General features: G+C 44.6%; 1 protein-coding gene across 1 annotated transcript in view; it reads right to left on the reverse strand.

The window, feature by feature from the left end:
* The window catches only part of LOC311525461 (calcium-activated chloride channel regulator 1-like), a 32,969-nt gene extending 23,478 nt beyond the window's left edge, over positions 1–9,491 (reverse strand). Inside the window, exons 1-5 of the mRNA XM_084637635.1 lie at positions 9,289–9,491; positions 7,395–7,535; positions 6,770–6,920; positions 4,961–5,078; positions 2,053–2,230 (exon numbers count right to left, since the gene is read on the reverse strand). Coding sequence (XP_084493761.1) covers positions 2,053–2,230; positions 4,961–5,078; positions 6,770–6,920; positions 7,395–7,535; positions 9,289–9,438 — 738 coding nt within the window. The 5' untranslated portion in view covers positions 9,439–9,491. The remainder of the gene's footprint in view (positions 1–2,052; positions 2,231–4,960; positions 5,079–6,769; positions 6,921–7,394; positions 7,536–9,288) is intronic.
* Between the last annotated feature and the right edge of the window lie 7,747 nt (positions 9,492–17,238).

Raw genomic sequence — 17,238 nt, forward strand, 5'->3', positions numbered from 1 at the left:
GGAGAATAGGCTGGAATAGAAGGTCTTGGCCCTCACATGCATCTCCACCAGATCTGTGAGGGAGTGCCATCCTCTGCCAACAGGTGACATGCTTCTTAGCCCCCTTCTTTTTCTCCAGGGAGTAGAAGAAGTGGGAGCCGCGATCCTTCTCCCAAAGTAAATGGATGTGGGATCGAACAAAGGCACCCTGAGCCCCATGGTCTTCAAGGGCCCGAGGGAACCAACAGCTGAGCCAGTGCTTTGGACACAAACACCAATTAATTCCCCCCCCACCCCGGGTGGACTTGACAGAGCCTAATTAGTGGATTAGAATGGGCTGGGGGAGCACTAATGAGCAAATTGGCCCATTAACACAGGAGGTAGAAAAAGGCATAGGAAGGCAGTGCAGGGGTGCGAAAGGCAGACTAGCAGAGCCAAAACCAGGAAGGATCTCTGGGTAGCGAGATCCCTTCCCTTCCCTTCCCTTCCCTTCCCTTCCCTTCCCTTCCCTTCCCTTCCCTTCCCTCTCCTCTCCTCTCCTCTCCTCTCCTCTCCTCAGAGAACTGAGGAGAAACTGAAACTGTAAATAATGATGGTACATGGATCGGTAAGGGTGTGGGAAGAGCAAATGCAAATAAACTGCACGGGGGGGTTTGACAACTTAAGGTTCCTGAGTCTCTGCAGACAGAGAGAAGACAGGATCAGGACATTGCCCTGTCAGAATGTCAATCTCTTAAAGCCATAGAAAGCTGGGGAAGGCCTATCTGTAGCTCATGTGAACCTTCTGCTAGGTGGTGTTAGCAGCAACAAGGGCCAGGTTCAATATCTGAGATAGAGAGCAGCTGAGGAGTGCATAGTCAGGTTCCAAGGCAGAGTCAGTACCAAGGGTCAGAGTCCGAGTCACATTTTGGGGTCCAAGTCAGAAGGTGAAGTCCCAATCAAGCTGAGATTGGAGCAGGGAGAAGTCATGGCATGCTGTTCCCTGGACACTTCCTGGAATGCCCCTTAGATTTATATAGGGTGGGGAGCCAACCAGAAGTCATGGGGCTGCTGTCTGTCAGACCCCTGAAGGTGGGACTTCCCATGGTCTGTGTCCACAGCAGGTCATGGGCAGTGCCTGGCAGGATACGACTACCAGTTTGCAGCAGGGTTCTCATCTATTGTTGCCTTTCTCAATAATCTGCTTAAGAACAGCAGCCTGAGAAAGATCCGTTGAACGGAAACCTGTGAGAAGGTCTTTCAGCAACAAAAGGCTCACCTTTGTACAGAGCCCATTTTATACAGCCAAGAAATTCCTCCTACACACTGATGCTTCTGAAGCTGGATTCGGGGCTGTCTTCTCCCAAGTGGTTAATGGTGAGGAACATCCCATTCTGAGTTACAAATTGTTCCCAAGAGGGGCCTACTCCATTATAGAAAAAGAGGACTTAGCTGTGAAATGGGCCATGGAGGCACTCCAATATTACCTTCTTGGCAATTAATTCACCCTGGTCATGGATCGTGCATCTCTACGATGATTCCATGCCATGAAGGACATCAACCCCCAACTCATGGTGATACCTCTCTCTCCGGACCTTCTCCTTCTGTGTCCGGCATAGGACTGGGTTGCTCACTGAAATACAGACTTTGTCTCTCAGTAGAGGGCAAAGCAGAGACCTAAGTAAGATCCTTTTTGTGTGTGTGCATGTGCACGCAGGATGGGTGGGTGATGAGGCAAATAGGCCTGGCAATGACAAGGTTAATGAAAGCCTGTGGATTCACCTCACAATACTTCAGCAAATGTTGGACATGGGGAGGGAAGGACTGGAAATGTTGCTCGGAAAGCAGAGGGGAAGTTTTTTGGGCAGAGTGATGGGTGGAAAAAGGCTTGGAACTGTGAACAAAGAAAGTACCTCCTGTTGTTTGATTCCTGCTATCTTCAGAGTAGCAGGACTTTATGTATATTCTTTGTAAACAAACCAGATTGCATCAAAGAAATACTTTACTACATATCAGTTTCTCCTAATGGAAACAACCTACAAGACCCCAAATATTGGCTATCCAATTGGGTGAAAAAGCAATAACAATACTTACAGAAGGGAGGCTTTGCATGTACATTATAGATGCTAGGGCATTTTGTGTTTTATCTGGTACAAATTTACATCCGGCTTCATACAGCTTTGTCTGTTGATCATATTTGCATTCTCTTGTCGTGCAGCTGTTTCCCGTGCAGCTTTGGACTATGTATTTACCAGTGATATCACCTGAACATCTGAAGGAAGATGAGATAGAAAGAGGCTTAGCTAACAAGCCACATATAATCAACAAATAAGAATCTGTTATTTATTAATTGAATCATTGTAGGCCCAAAGCCTCCAAACATGACTGGCATTAGTTAGACACCATGGGCAGTGGGTGAACCACGGTCTTGGGGAGGCTAGCTAGCTCCTGGGCCACCTCGCCTTTTCTGCCTGGGGCCCCACCCCTCCTGCCCACCTTCCCCCTCTGGAGTGCAGAGGCTCCCCCACTCCCGCCAGCCCCGGGCCACTCGAGCACCTCTCCCTGCCAGTCCTGGAGCACCCGGTGGGCAGGCAGGCAGCGCAGCCCCTAGCCCCAGAATGGCAGGCAACCAGGCGAGTAGGCAGCTGAGCACGGCCCCCCAGCACAGTGGGTGGGCAGCACACCTTCCCCTCCCAGAGCGCCAGGTGGGCGGGCGACACAAGTACCGGCTCCAGCCGCCTGGAGTCCCTGGCTGCAGGCCAGCCCCCACCAACCCCAGGGCAAGAATGGGAGGTCCGGAGGCTCCCACCCAAGGTGGAGGCGGAAACAGCCCCCGGCCTGTGTCACAGGCCCCCCGACCTGGGCAGGTGGAGGGTCCCAGGCTCCGCACAGCTGCCTGCGCAGCTCTCCCCGACCTGGCTCCAGCCAGGGTGTGGGGCTTCAGAGCCGCAGCCTGGCCATTATAAGAGCCGGATGGGCAGGTGGAGGGTCCATGGTTCCTCTTAGCTGCCTGCGCAGCTCTTACTGTGGCCAGGCTGCAACTCTGAGGCCCCTCCCGGGTTGGGGAGAACCGTGCGGGCAGCTGTAGGGAGCTGGTGCGGCGTCACAGACCCTCCTCCTCTCCCAGGCAGCCGAGACTCGGGCTGAGGGCTGCTCTCAGCCTCCCCCCCGCACCCTGGGCAGGTCTGCCATGGCTTCCCACAGCTGTCTTGTCTCCCCGGCTGGACTCCGTGCTGGCCTGGACGGGGTTGGGGCTTGAGAGGGGAAGAGGAGAGGAAGGGATGCGGTCCGGCCAGGCCCGTTCACTTTCAAAAAGTGGGAGGGCTATGGCCCCCAGGTCCCCCCTGGTTCTGGTCCTGGGCCCCGGCTACATGAGAAGGAAGAGTCACAACAGAGCGCGGCTGGAAGCAGGAGGGGATCGGGGGTGGAGTGTGGGCGGGGTTATTTACAGATTGTGTGTCAAACACCATCTATGTGAAGAATAACAATGCAAGTGCCTCCGCTATTCCATCAATATGCATCAATCCAGACATGAAGGACCCTCTCCTGAGGTCAACTGGTACTACATTCTCCATGCCCATTCAATCACTGCCTCTGGGACAGAGTTCTAAGGCTATAGCTCACCCAAGACTCTGATCACTAAGGTACTATCTATTCCCCCTGGAGTGGACTTAACTGGGAGATGGGTGCTCAATGGCTTAATTAGACACAGGGCTGATGTGCTAATGAGAGCAATCAATCCATCAGCTGGGAGTAGTTAAGAGGCAGGACGGAAGTACAAGAGGGAGGATGCCAGGAGATACAGAATGGATACAGAAGCTGAAGAGATCTTTTCCTCTGCCACCCCAGAGAGTGGGCTATGGGGAAGTTTACATACACTGGTATGTTGCTGCCCAAGACTGTACTGATGAACTGGTGGATAAATAAATAAATAACACACTCATGCTTATAAATCTGGAAAGTGTCCAACCAGTTTGTGGTGGTTGAAAGGGCGGAGCAGGGAGCCCTGTCACAGTCTCCTTCAGTGGTGATTGCCAATTGGAGTGCCAATTGCAGTTCAGAAGTTTGGTGATTCAATTCATTTCACAGTGGTCAACAAGTGACTGGCTGATAGTGATGAGTTTAAGGCACTACCAAACTGGTTCCAGTTCAGATCAGTGCCTGAGAGGTGAAAAGTTCTGTATCCCATTTCCAACCCTCTGAGATATCCAGTCTCACTCTGTTTTTTTGTTTCTCATTGACAGAACTGTACATTTTAAAAACACCACTTAAATATGCAGAATCTAGAGAACATTATCATAAAATAGTAATAGCACTATAACATGGCAATAATGGGGTGTGCACTTTCACCATGTCCCTTTTTAATATTTAGATAACACTAAACATGAACTAGTAAGAATGTTTTGGAATTTCAAGGATCACCCCCCCCCCCCCCGAGGAACTTGAGAAAACATTCTTATTTACAGGTTTCAGAGTAACAGCCGTGTTAGTCTGTATTCGCAAAAAGAAAAGGAGTACTTGTGGCACCTTAGAGACTAACCAATTTATTTGAGCATGAGAGCTCATGCTCAAATAAATTGGTTAGTCTCTAAGGTGCCACAAGTACTCCTTTTCTTTATTCTTATTTACTACATGCTAACTGCTATTTGATAAAGCCATGGTAAATCAAAATGTAGAGAAGGTAACTCAAATCTGTAAAATTTGCACCTAAATTGCACCTATAAATTGCACCTAAATTAAAAGCTCATTTAGTAATAAAAATGTGACACATTACAAAATGATAGTGATAATTCAATGAGACTGATCTGTAGGCAGCAATATTGTTAGTTAAACATTATTGTATAATCTTCTTTTTTAATCCTATGAACAAGACTTTCAAGGATTAAAGACTTTTCGCACGGGGCTCAAAGTACAGACTGAACACAGAAAACCAGTATGTGCCAAGTATCACTGAGGTATTTAAAATTTCATCAGCTGAAGATAAAATATAAAACATTGTTACCTAGTTGCTTCAACACTTCCTGTTCCAGAGTTTACAGACACATAGAAAGGTGCATCGTTATTATATTCATCAAATACTCCCCAACGAAGATGGGCCCATTCATGGACAAAAACTTTAGCTGGGGAAGAATAGGATCATTTGTGAATTCTAAATACAACACTTTATAGTTTACTTTATATTTCCATAGATCATTTAAACAAATTTAGGCCCAATCCTACAATTGTCTCTGCTTGGACATACCCCTGTGCCCACACAGGACTCACTGTGGGATCCGGCTTTAAACCCAAATAGATCACTGTGTTCAGATTAATCCTCCCAGAATATTAACAGACCTAAAGTAAAGATCTTTTTCCATACAGTAGCTTCTGACTATTCCAGGTATCAAGCAAGGTTTCTCATGTTACCCATGTCTTTTAAAATAATAATTCTTGGCTCTTATATAACACAAAGGAAAAGGTGTATATTAGAAAACCATACAGAAGTTAGTTTAACTTCAGTTCAGGGTAAAACTAAGGATTACTTAGTAACTTACTTATTAGTAACTTAGTAACTTATTACTTATGTAGATAGTTGAAGGCGGATAAAGTGTAAAAGATTAGACAACCAGAATACTTTTGCAGAAAACCAAACTATCTCACCAAGACAATCTAACCCCTTTCTTGCAGGTGCTGGAAAAGCCATTGACATGGAGAATGTATATAATGTTGTCTAACTAAAGCTTTCAACTAAAGATGGGCCAAGGAAGCAGAGCTCAGATCAGATTAAGTTTAAACCAGAATTCAAGGTTTGAGTTCAATGCTTCACTTGGCTAGAATTTGCGTTTGTATTTGATTTAACTAGAATCCAATGAATTATTCTAAGGAGATTTTTGTCCCAAACTTCCAGAAATCTGATGAGAAAGACTGTTCTTGTGAGACTTCCACCATTTTAGGCCAACAAACCTCTAAATTTTTGATCCAAGCTAATGCAGTTTCGTCTTGGATTTGAATCCCAATAACCTTGCACATTTACCAGGGTTCAGATTTGAGGGGCTGGTTTTGACCTAGCTCTATTTTAAAAGAAACACATAAATGATTTATTCTAACTTGTGTATGGAACAGAGATAAATAAATTGGACAGTAGATTGGTTAAATGGACATAGGAGAAAGTCATTGTTAATGACAGGAAGTTACACTGCACAAAACTGAGAGGTCTCTTTTGGGCCTTTTTTATTTGTTTATTAATGGCCTCGCATAGGCAATGCTCATGCAGCCAAAAAATTTGCTGATGAAATCAAAATGGGAATATTGTTAATTCCTTGTGAATGTACACTTACAAGAAGGGTAGTTGGGCAAATGTGATTTTCAGAAGTTCCAATAAAAACCTTCACGTCCTCAGAGCAGGATCCGCTCATGAGCGTTTGGTCTATTCTAGAATCCTCTGAGACTGGTTTTACCGGCGTATTCACCAGGTTACACCCACTGCAACTCTCAGATTAGTTTACTGCACTGTAATGTTAGGATATAGATTATTCCAAGTCAAAGCAATGATTTAAGAGGACAAACAACTCACATTTACTGAAAAAATATTAGCCAGAATTTTCAAGAGACTGGTAATGTTAGGTGCCCCCATTTCTGAGTGTTCAACTTAAGACTCATCCAGGGAGCCTGATGTTCAACACTGTGTGAAAAACCAGGCTCTTTTAAAGTTTTGCAGCTTGGGCAACCAAAAACGGAGGCATCCCAAATCACTAGTCACTCCGGAAAATCTTGGCTATTGCATATTTATAACTACAAAGGCAGAAAATTAAGGTCCAATAGATGGTGCTACCTCGTGATCCATAGATGTTATTCAAATTGTCTTTTAACAGGAAGTCGGGAGTGAAATGAATGTATCGTCCCTTTTCCCCACATCCTCCATATTGCAGCGTGTAGGGATCATCTCCGTACTTCAAGAAAGGATTAGCCACGATAACATCTGCCTAAAAATAAAATAGCCCTTGTTTAAAGAGCAGGAGGAAATAGAGGGTGGTAGATGATTCTGTTGAATGGGCTCATCCTGCAGCTTTTACTCACGCAACACTCCCATTGATTGTTTCCCTGGGTAAGGACTGCAGGACTGAGCACTAGAGGGCAATACAAATTCTAAAAATAGGAATTTATATTCCCTCATTATTGGAGAAACTTAGGTCTTGTCTACGCGGTGGGGTAACACGCACTACCGGGGGATGTGTGTGTGTGATTTCTAAAGTGCAGCACTACATTAAAGTGCATCAGGGAACGCTTAGTGCACACCAGCAGGTTCTACAAGGACCAATTAATGAGCAACACATTAATGTGTTTTAGAAATCATACCTCCATAGTGTGCATTACTCTACCTTGTAGACAAGACCCTACGTCTTAAGCGTATGAACACTACATATATTTTTGATTTATAAGGGCACTCTAAGTCTTACCTTATCATATGACTCTGTTTTTACACTTAAATACTCAGGTTTTGGCAGCCAATGCAGAGGAATTATAATTTTTACAGCCTTGAAAAAAAATCTCTGTTTTGTAGCATGGAACAAGTAAGTAGAAGCCTCTTTGATCATGGCCTGGGAGGGAAAGAAAAGATTTATGAATCACAAATTGAACGGTAGAGGCAATGAGTAGTTTAGCCTGGCCAGGAAAGAAGAGTACATAAAGTAACACTAAATATGTGACGGCATAGAAAGAAACCAATCTTGGCCAAGGGAAGGGCTGGGACAGATTATTTCCCTCATGGAGCAAGGAGAAATCAAATTGTAACTCTGAAAGACTCTGGATTGCTCCTAGGACAGTACAAATATACACTGCCCCTTGCTCAGGGCTATGATAAAAACCAGAATCTATCCCTTAAAATAAAACCTGAAAGAGATCCTTCCAAACATGACATTTCTTCAAAAAAGTTACATGGGCTTGAGGTGATGGATGGTTCAGTCCTGGACTAATCCTTTTCATTAATCTGTAAAGTGTACTGTGGTGTTTGATTAATAAAATAAAATGATAAATTGTAAGTAATATCCTGTTGTTTCCTTTTTCTTCTCCCTGGGATTCCTCATTTCTCTGTTCTACTTGTATTAGGTTCTACTTTCTTCCTGCCTCTACAGTGGGCACTACTTTGTCACTATTTTCCTGTTTCCCTCCTCCTTGTTCCTTCCCCACCTCTCTTGAGTACTTTGGGGGTCACTAGTTAATGGCTATGCCCTCCTCTGTTTATTGTTCTCTTTACAGCAACTGAATGCTCAATGACCAAATCATGTAAACATGGAGTAAAGATCTACACTGTGACACTGAGAACTTAAAGAATAACGAAAAACAGAAATATCATGATATACATATACACACACACACACGCATACATATACACACAACAAGGGTGTTTAAGAACACAGTGAATGCCTGCAAGGACAGGGAGAAAGGAGGGATAAAAGTAAATGGCAAACTCTGTAATGGAGCTGAAGTAATTGGAAATTAAATATCCATGTTCTGGAGATTCTCTAGTCTAAGTACTCATGTTTTGGAAAGAAGTAATTAAGTTCTGGTCTCTAGTCTAAGTACTCATGTTTTGGAAAGAAGTAATTAAGAAGGAGGTGATACATATTATCAGCCTGACCTTGAGCCATAATATTCCTGTTAAAATTCAAGAGATGAGTACACTTATTTCATTAACAGCAGCATCTGAATAAAAATTCAAGCAAAGAACAAATTTAGTAACCATAGAATTGATCTTGCTCCCATGAAAATAATAATAATAATAAAAAAACCTTGACATTAATAAAAAGAAAAGGAGTACTTGTGTCACCTTAGAGACTAACCAATTTATCTGAGCATAAGCTTTCATGAGCTACAGCTCACTTCATCAGATGCATAAAGTGGAAAATACAGTGAGGAGATTTATATACACACAGACCACGAAAAAATGGGTGTTTATCATACACATTGTAAGGAGAGTGATCACTTAAGATGAGCTATTACCAGCAGGAGACCCCACTCTTAAGTGATCACTCTCCTTACAATGTGTATGATAAACACCCATTTTTTCATGGTCTGTGTGTATATAAATCTCCTCACTGTATTTTCCACTTTATGCATTCAATGAAGTGAGCTGTAGCTCATGAAAGCTTATGCTCAAATAAATTGGTTAGTCTCTAAGGTGCCACAAGTACTCCTTTTCTTTTTGCGAATACAGACTAACACGTCTGCTACTCTGAAACTTGACATTAATGGGAACTGGAACTGGTCTTTTAGGATTACTGCTAATCTAGAGGTAGGAAATAACCTGGAAGTCTGAATATCACTGAATGACAAATATACAAATGTTCTTACCTGTATGTTTCTAATGATATTGTGATCTTCTGGTAACTCAGGGTTAATTGCAATAACAATATCCTCATAGCCACCATTTTTCAGCTGTACTGTAGAACCTTTCACCATAGGTACTAAAAATAAAAGAACAAAGCTCTTAAACACCCTCATTGTCCCGTTCCCCACAATTTTTTGTTATAAAAATGATGGCACAGCAGTGCTATTTGTACAATTACTGATTCACATGAAGGCTTTGTACATTTTATGGCAAGTATATATGGATCGGCTGTGTAAATACAGGTTGCATAACTGCGTTCAATCTGATGGTGTCAGGTTATATATTAATACACTAGAGAAATTCCCAAAGACTGTAATGATCTAAACCTGAACTACTTCCGTATCTATTTCCAACACATGAAAACAAAATAAGGCACCAAAAGAAGAGTGAGACAATTTGAATTTTTTTATTTAACAAATGCTTTTCTAGCCTTTTTCTGTGCAAATGCACTAATTATTAAGGAAAAATCTAGCTTTTGTGCAATGTCACCGTTGATATTAAGCATGACGATCCCATTCAAATGCTCTTTTCCCATAGTTGAATGTATCAGAGGGGTAGCCGTGTTAGTCTGTATCCACAAAAGCAACGAGGAGTCCAGTGGCACCTTTAAGACTAACAGATTTATTTGGGCATAAGCTTTCATGGGTAAAGAACTCACTTCTTACATCTGAAGAACTTTTTTTTTATCCATGAAAGCTTATGCCCAAATAAATCTGTTAGTCTTTGAGGTGCCACGGCCTCCTCATTGTTTTTATAGTTGAACCGTGATAGCTCTTTACCTGCTTCAACACGTTGAAGGTGTGTTCACCTGAAGCCACTGATGCAGGCAAACTGACAAAAATATGCAATGCAATTGTGATATTCGGAAACACACCAGAGAGTCCAAGTTCAAGTATTTCTTGAAGCAATTCCTTTGGCTTGCAATCCAATTTAAAGTTCGTGGAATATATTCATTTGAGGAAGATGACCTCGTCACTGAGATCTTTTGAGATTTCTTTTTTGTACTGTTACTGAAATTGTTCAGCTGCAGAAAGTAGATCTTCATTACTCAGTCTGTTGAACTGCCAAAGAAACCCAAAAAGGGTACAAATTAGTCGCAGTGACTCAGATCAACGTGTAAGACCTGATTGAATAGATTCAGTGATGACAAGGAAGACATTGACCCTATAATGCTGCTCGGCATTGGATTCAGTAAGTAAGTTGCGATTGATGGAGAACTCAGATGAAATGCCAATATTCTGTGCTACTAATTTGGACTCAGTCAGGATCGCATCCCATTTTTCACAAATCTGTTGAATGTCATTGATAAGACTTTCAATGTTATCCCTCTCAACATCAAGTGTAGCATTGCATGCTTCAACTACCAGATTAGTTTGGTGGATCATTGTAAGTAGCTTCATCCATAAGCCTGTGCAGTGAGACTGAGAGATTCAAGCTCATTTAAAGCCTTTCTCACTGAATTAAAATGCTGCGCATCTGGTTGAACACCATCAATCTGTGCAGACCATCTAGTTTTGGACATCCTATGCAGTGAAACAGGAAGATATTGCTATAGAATTTCCCACCTTTGTGGACTGCTACTGAAGAGATTGTACATTTGCTGAACAGTCCCAAAGTAAGTAATTGTCTCCTTGCATGATTCAGCACAGTCAACACCTACAAGGTTTAGTGTGTGGTTTCCACAGCTGGAGAAAATACAGTTTGAATTATGCTCAAGCAGAACTTTGTACTTCCCAGCCATATTAGATCCATTGTCATAGGCTTGACCAATGCAGACTTGAAAATCTAACTTAAAACCTTCTAGAATTGCTAGTACTCGATCAGCAATTTCTTTTCCAGTTTTTCTCATGAAATTATTAAAAATAAACCTTTCCTCATGTCATAAATATAAAGGGAAGGGTAAACCCCTTTGAAATCCCTCCTGGCCAGGGGAAAGCTCCTCTCACCTGTAAAGGGTTAAGAAGCTAAAGGTAACCTCGCTGGCACCTGACCAAAATGACCAATGAGGAGACAAGATACTTTCAAAAGCTGGGAGGAGGGAGAGAAACAAAGGGTCTGTGTCTGTCTGTATGCTGCGCTTGCCAGGGACAGAACAGGAATGGAGTCTTAGAACTTTTAGTAAGTAATCTAGCTAGGTATGTGTTAGATTATGATTTCTTTAAATGGCTGAGAAAAGAATTGTGCTGAATAGAATAACTATTTCTGTCTGTGTATCTTTTTTCTAACTTAAGGTTTTGCCTAGAGGGGTTCTCTATGTTTTTGAATCTAATTACCCTGTAAGATATCTACCATCCTGATTTTACAGGGGGGTTTTCTTTATTTCTATTTACTTCTATTTTTTATTAAAAGTCTTCTTGTAAAACACTGAATGCTTTTTCATTGTTCTCAGATCCAAGGGTTTGGGTCTGTGGTCACCTATGCAAATTGGTGAGGCTTTTTATCCAACATTTCCCAGGAAAGGGGGGGTGCAAGTGTTGGGAGGATTGTCCATTGTTCTTAAGATCCAAGGGTCTGGGTCTGTAGTCACCTAGGCAAATTGGTGAGGCTTTTTACCAAACCTTGTCCAGGAAGTGGGGTGCAAGGTTTTGGGAAGTATTTTGGGGGGGAAGGACGCGTCCAAACAGCTCTTCCCCAGTAACCAGTATTAGTTTGGTGGTGGTAGCGGCCAGTCCAAGGATAACGGGTGTAATATTTTGTACCTTGGGGAAGTTTTGACCTAAGCTGGTAAAGATAAGCTTAGGAGGTTTTTCATGCAGGTCCCCACATCTGTACCCTAGAGTTCAGAGTGGGGGAGGAACCTTGACATGGTGGCACAGTGGTGAGATTAACCTGAAATCATTTTGAGATCCAGTTGAGATTTTTTGAACTAGAAATACAGATTTTAAATACAGATTCTTTGGAAAGAAAGTCCAGAAAGCAGCTGAAACTGAAAGCTGAAACTGTGGCCAAGCAGAGACAAAAGGGGATTATCTTTGTGAATTGCAGGTTTTCTTTGCCTGGAGGCAGGGTACTTAACTCCTGCAGGGAAATTCACAGTCTTCCAACCCAGAGGTTTTTTTTTCTTTTCTTCCTAAAAGTAAATAGGGGGGGTGTGCTCTACCCATTTGCCTGGAGACAAAAGTGGCAGGGTTTTTTTTTTTTTTAGGATTTTGATTTTTTTTGTTTTACAAGGAGCACAGGTTTGAAAAGGAATTTTTTTTCTTTGGGCTGGGTAAGCAGGTTTCCAAGTAGTTGGAGGTTTTTTACTTTAATTTGGGCCCAGAGCAGAGACAAGGGAATTGTCTTTTTCTGTAGGCTGACAATCACAATCAGAGAATAGGTATTCTATTCCAGCACAGCAAAATTTTACAGCCAAGTTTTGTTTGTTTATTTCTAAACCTCGGGTGTAAAGTTAGTAAAAACAGAGAGGTTAGAATGGCAAAATCCGCGGCTCGACTACAGCTCGAATTAGCCAAATTTCAGGCTGAGGAAAGACAAAGGGAACATGAAAGACAGATAGAACTCATGCAGCTGAAGAAGGAACAAGAAAGGGAGGCAGAACAACACCAAGCGGCTGCTCACAGGAGAGCTATGGAAGCGAGGGACAAGGAACTGGAGGAGAAGGAAAAAGAGAAGAAGTATGTGGAGGAGATGGAGAAGATAAAGGCTCAGCAGAATATCCCAACAAACCCTAGTAATCCTTCTCCAAGTACCACTTCCCATCCCAGAAAGTTCCCCACCTACAAGCCAGGCGATGATACTGAGGCCTTCCTAGAAAACTTCGAAAGGGCCTGCCTTGGGTACAACATCTCTACTGACCAATACATGGTAGAGCTGAGGCCGCAGCTCAGTGGACCCTTAGCTGAGGTGGCAGCTGAAATGCCTAAAGAACACATGAACAAGTATGAACTGTTTACATCCAAGGCGAGAATCAGAATGGGGATAACACCCGAGCAGTCTCGTCGGAGGTTCAGAGCCCTAAGGTGGAAACCAGACATATCATTTACCCGACATGCCTACCACATTGTGAAACATTGGGATGCCTGGATATCAGGAGCAAGTGTTGAATCTCCAGTAAATTTGCCCTTCCTAATGCAAATGGAACAATTCTTAGAGGGTGTTCCTGAGGAAATAGAAAGATACATCCTAGATGGGAAACCCAAAACTGTAATTGAGGCAGGAGAGATTGGAGCCAGATGGGTGGAGGTGGCAGAGAAGAAGAAAACTGGTCGCAGTTGGAGCGGAGACCAGAAGGGACCACCCCAGACCACACCCTATTACCGGGGGCCGCCCAAAGCCCCACCTACCTCCCAAAGAACCCTCCAGACCCCTTATCGTCCCACCACCCCGTTCTCCAGCAACCCTCCTCGCCCCAGTGACCCGTCAGCTGGACGATGTTTTAAGTGTAACGAGCTGGGGCATGTAAAGGCCAACTGCCCCAAGAACCCCAACAGATTACAGTTCATTGCACCGGAATCACACCAGAGGTCCACAGGCCCAGATACCTCCCAGATACCCTTGAAGCGGAGGGAAACTGTGAGTGTGGGCGGGAAGAAGGTCACCGCGTGGAGGGACACCGGAGCACAAGTGTCAGCTATCCATGCTTCCTTAGTGGACCCCAATTTAATCAACCCAGAGATCCAAGTGACGATTCAACCCTTCAAGTCCAACTCTTTCAATTTGCCTACAGCCAAGTTGCCTGTCCAGTACAAGGGCTGGTCAGGAATGTGGACTTTTGCAGTCTATGATGATTATCCCATCCCCATGCTGTTGGGGGAAGACTTGGCCAATCATGTGAAGCAGGCCAAGAGGGTGGGAATGGTCACCCGCAGCCAGGCTAAACAAGCCGTGAGGCCTAGCTCTGTTCCGGAAACTTCTATCAGGACCCAGTCAGAGGTGATGGACCCGGACCCCAGGCCAATGTCTACAACAGCAGTAGTGGATCCAGTCCCAGAGACCCAGATGGAACCAGTCCCAGAACCGGAACCAGCCAAACAACCAACACCAGACCCCGTGCCAGCACTGAATCCAGTACTTGCAACCTCAACACCAGAGGGCCCCACTGAACCTGAACTGGCAGCAGCCGATAACCCTACACAAGAGGCTCAGCCGGAGCCTGAATCCCAACATAGTGCACCAGCGGAGAGCGGTTCACAGTCAACAGAAACAGCTCCATCCTCTATATCGCTTCCAGAGGGACCAAGCCTAGGTCCACAATCCAATGAGGAACTGATGTCTCCAGCATCAAGGGAACAGTTCCAGACCGAACAGGAAGCAGATGAAAGCCTCCAGAGAGCTTGGACGACGGCACGGAGCAACCCACCGCCTCTCAGCTCTTCTAATCGATCCAGGTTTGTTGTATAAAGAGTACTTTTATACAAGGAAACTCTTTCTGGTGGACACCAGGAAGACTGGCATCCTCAGAGACAGTTGGTAGTTCCAACTAAATACCAGGCCAAGCTCTTGAGCTTAGCCCACGATCACCCTAGTGGCCATGCTGGGGTGAACAGGACCAAAGTCCGTTTGGGGGGGTCATTCCACTGGGAGGGAATGGGCAAGGATGTTTCTACCTATGTCCAGTCTTGTGAGGTGTGCCAAAGAGTGGGAAAACCCCAAGACCAGGTCAAAGCCCCTCTCCAGTCACTCCCCATCATTGAAGTTCCATTTCAGCGAGTAGCTGTGGATATTCTGGGTCCTTTTCTGAAAAAGACACCCAGAGGAAAGCAGTACATACTGACTTTCATGGATGTTGCCACCCGATGGCCGGAAGCAGTAGCTCTAAGCAACACCAGGGCTAAAAGTGTGTGCCAGGCACTAGCAGACATCTTTGCCAGGGTAGGTTGGCCCTCCGACATCCTCACAGATGCAGGGACTAATTTCCTGGCAAGAACTATGAAAAACCTTTGGGAAGCTCATGGGGTAAATCACTTGGTTGCCACTCCTTACCATCATCAAACAAATGGCATGGTGGAGAAGTTTAATGGAACTTTGGGGGCCATGATACGTAAATTCGTAAATGAGCACTCCAATGATTGGGACCTAGTGTTGCAGCAGTTGCTCTTTGCCTACAGAGCTGTACCACATCCCAGTTTAGGGTTTTCCCCATTTGAACTTGTATATGGCCGTGAGGTTAAGGGGCCATTGCAGTTGGTGAAGCAGCAATGGGAGGGATTTACACCTTCTCCAGGAACTAATATTCTGGACTTTGTAACCAACCTACAAAACACCCTCCGAACCTCTTTAGCCCTTGCTAGAGAAAACTTACAGGATGCTCAAAAAGAGCAAAAAGCCTGGTATGATAAACATGCCAGAGAGCATTCCTTCAAAGTAGGAGACCAGGTCATGGTCTTAAAGGCGCTCCAGGCCCATAAAATGGAAGCATCGTGGGAAGGGCCATTCACGGTCCAGGAGCGCCTGGGAGCTGTTAATTATCTCATAGCATTCCCCACCTCCAACCGGAAGCCTAAGGTGTACCATATTAATTCTCTAAAGCCCTTTTATTCCAGAGAATTAAAGGTTTGTCAGTTTACAGCCCAGGGAGGAGACGACGCTGAGTGGCCTGAAGGTGTCTACTACGAAGGGAAATGTGCTTGTGGTGTGGAAGAGGTGAACCTCTCCATGACCCTTGGGCGTATGCAGCGACAGCAGATCCAGGAGCTGTGCACTAGCTACGCGCCAACGTTCTCAGCCACCCCAGGACTGACTGAACGGGCATACCACTCCATTGACACAGGTAATGCTCACCCAATTAGGGTCCAACCTTACCGGGTGTCTCCTCAAGCTAAAACTGCTATAGAATGGGAGATCCAGGATATGTTACAGATGGGTGTAATCCGCCCCTCTGAAAGTGCATGGGCATCTCCAGTGGTTCTAGTTCCCAAACCAGATGGGGAAATACGTTTTTGCGTGGACTACCGTAAGCTAAATGCTGTAACTCACCCAGACAACTATCTAATGCCACGCACAGATGAACTATTAGAGAAACTGGGACGGGCCCAGTTCATCTCTACCTTGGACTTAACCAAGGGGTACTGGCAGGTACCGCTAGATGAATCTGCCAAGGAAAGGTCAGCCTTCATCACACATCTCGGGCTGTATGAATTTAATGTACTCCCTTTCGGGCTGCGAAATGCACCCGCCACTTTCCAAAGACTTGTCGATGGTCTCCTAGCGGGATTAGGAGAATATGCAGTCGCCTACCTTGACGACGTGGCCATATTTTCGGATTCCTGGGCAGACCACTTGGAACATCTACAAAAAGTCCTTGAGCGCATAAGGGAGGCAGGACTAACTGTTAAGGCTAAGAAGTGTCAAATAGGCCTAAACAGAGTGACTTACCTTGGACACCAGGTGGGTCAAGGAACTATCAGCCCCCTACAGGCCAAAGTGGATGCTATCCAAAAGTGGCCTGTCCCAAAGTCAAAGAAACAGGTTCAATCCTTCTTAGGCTTGGCCGGTTATTACAGACGATTTGTACCGCACTACGGCCAAATCGCTGCCCCACTGACAGACCTAACCAAACAGGAACAGCCAAATGCTGTTCAGTGGACCGGAAAGTGTCAGAAGGCCTTTAACAAGCTTAAAGCGACACCCATGTCTGACCCTGTACTAAGGGCCCCAGACTTTGACAAACCGTTCCTAGTAACCACAGATGCATCCGAGCGTGGTGTGGGAGCAGTTTTAATGCAGAAAGGACCTGATCAAGAATTCCACCCTGTAGTGTTTCTCAGCAAAAAACTGTCTGAGAGGGAAAGCAACTGGTCAGTCACTGAAAAAGAATGTTATGCCATTGTCTACACTCTGGAAAAGCTACGCCCATATGTTTGGGGACGGCGTTTCCACCTGCAAACCGACCATGCTGCACTAAAGTGGCTTCACACCGTCAAAGAAACTAACAAAAAACTTCTTTGGTGGAGTTTAGCTCTCCAAGATTT

The sequence above is a fragment of the Lepidochelys olivacea genome (assembly GCF_965140295.1).
Source record: "Lepidochelys olivacea isolate rLepOli2 genome assembly, chromosome: 8".
In the NCBI taxonomy this organism is placed as follows: domain Eukaryota; kingdom Metazoa; phylum Chordata; order Testudines; family Cheloniidae; genus Lepidochelys; species Lepidochelys olivacea.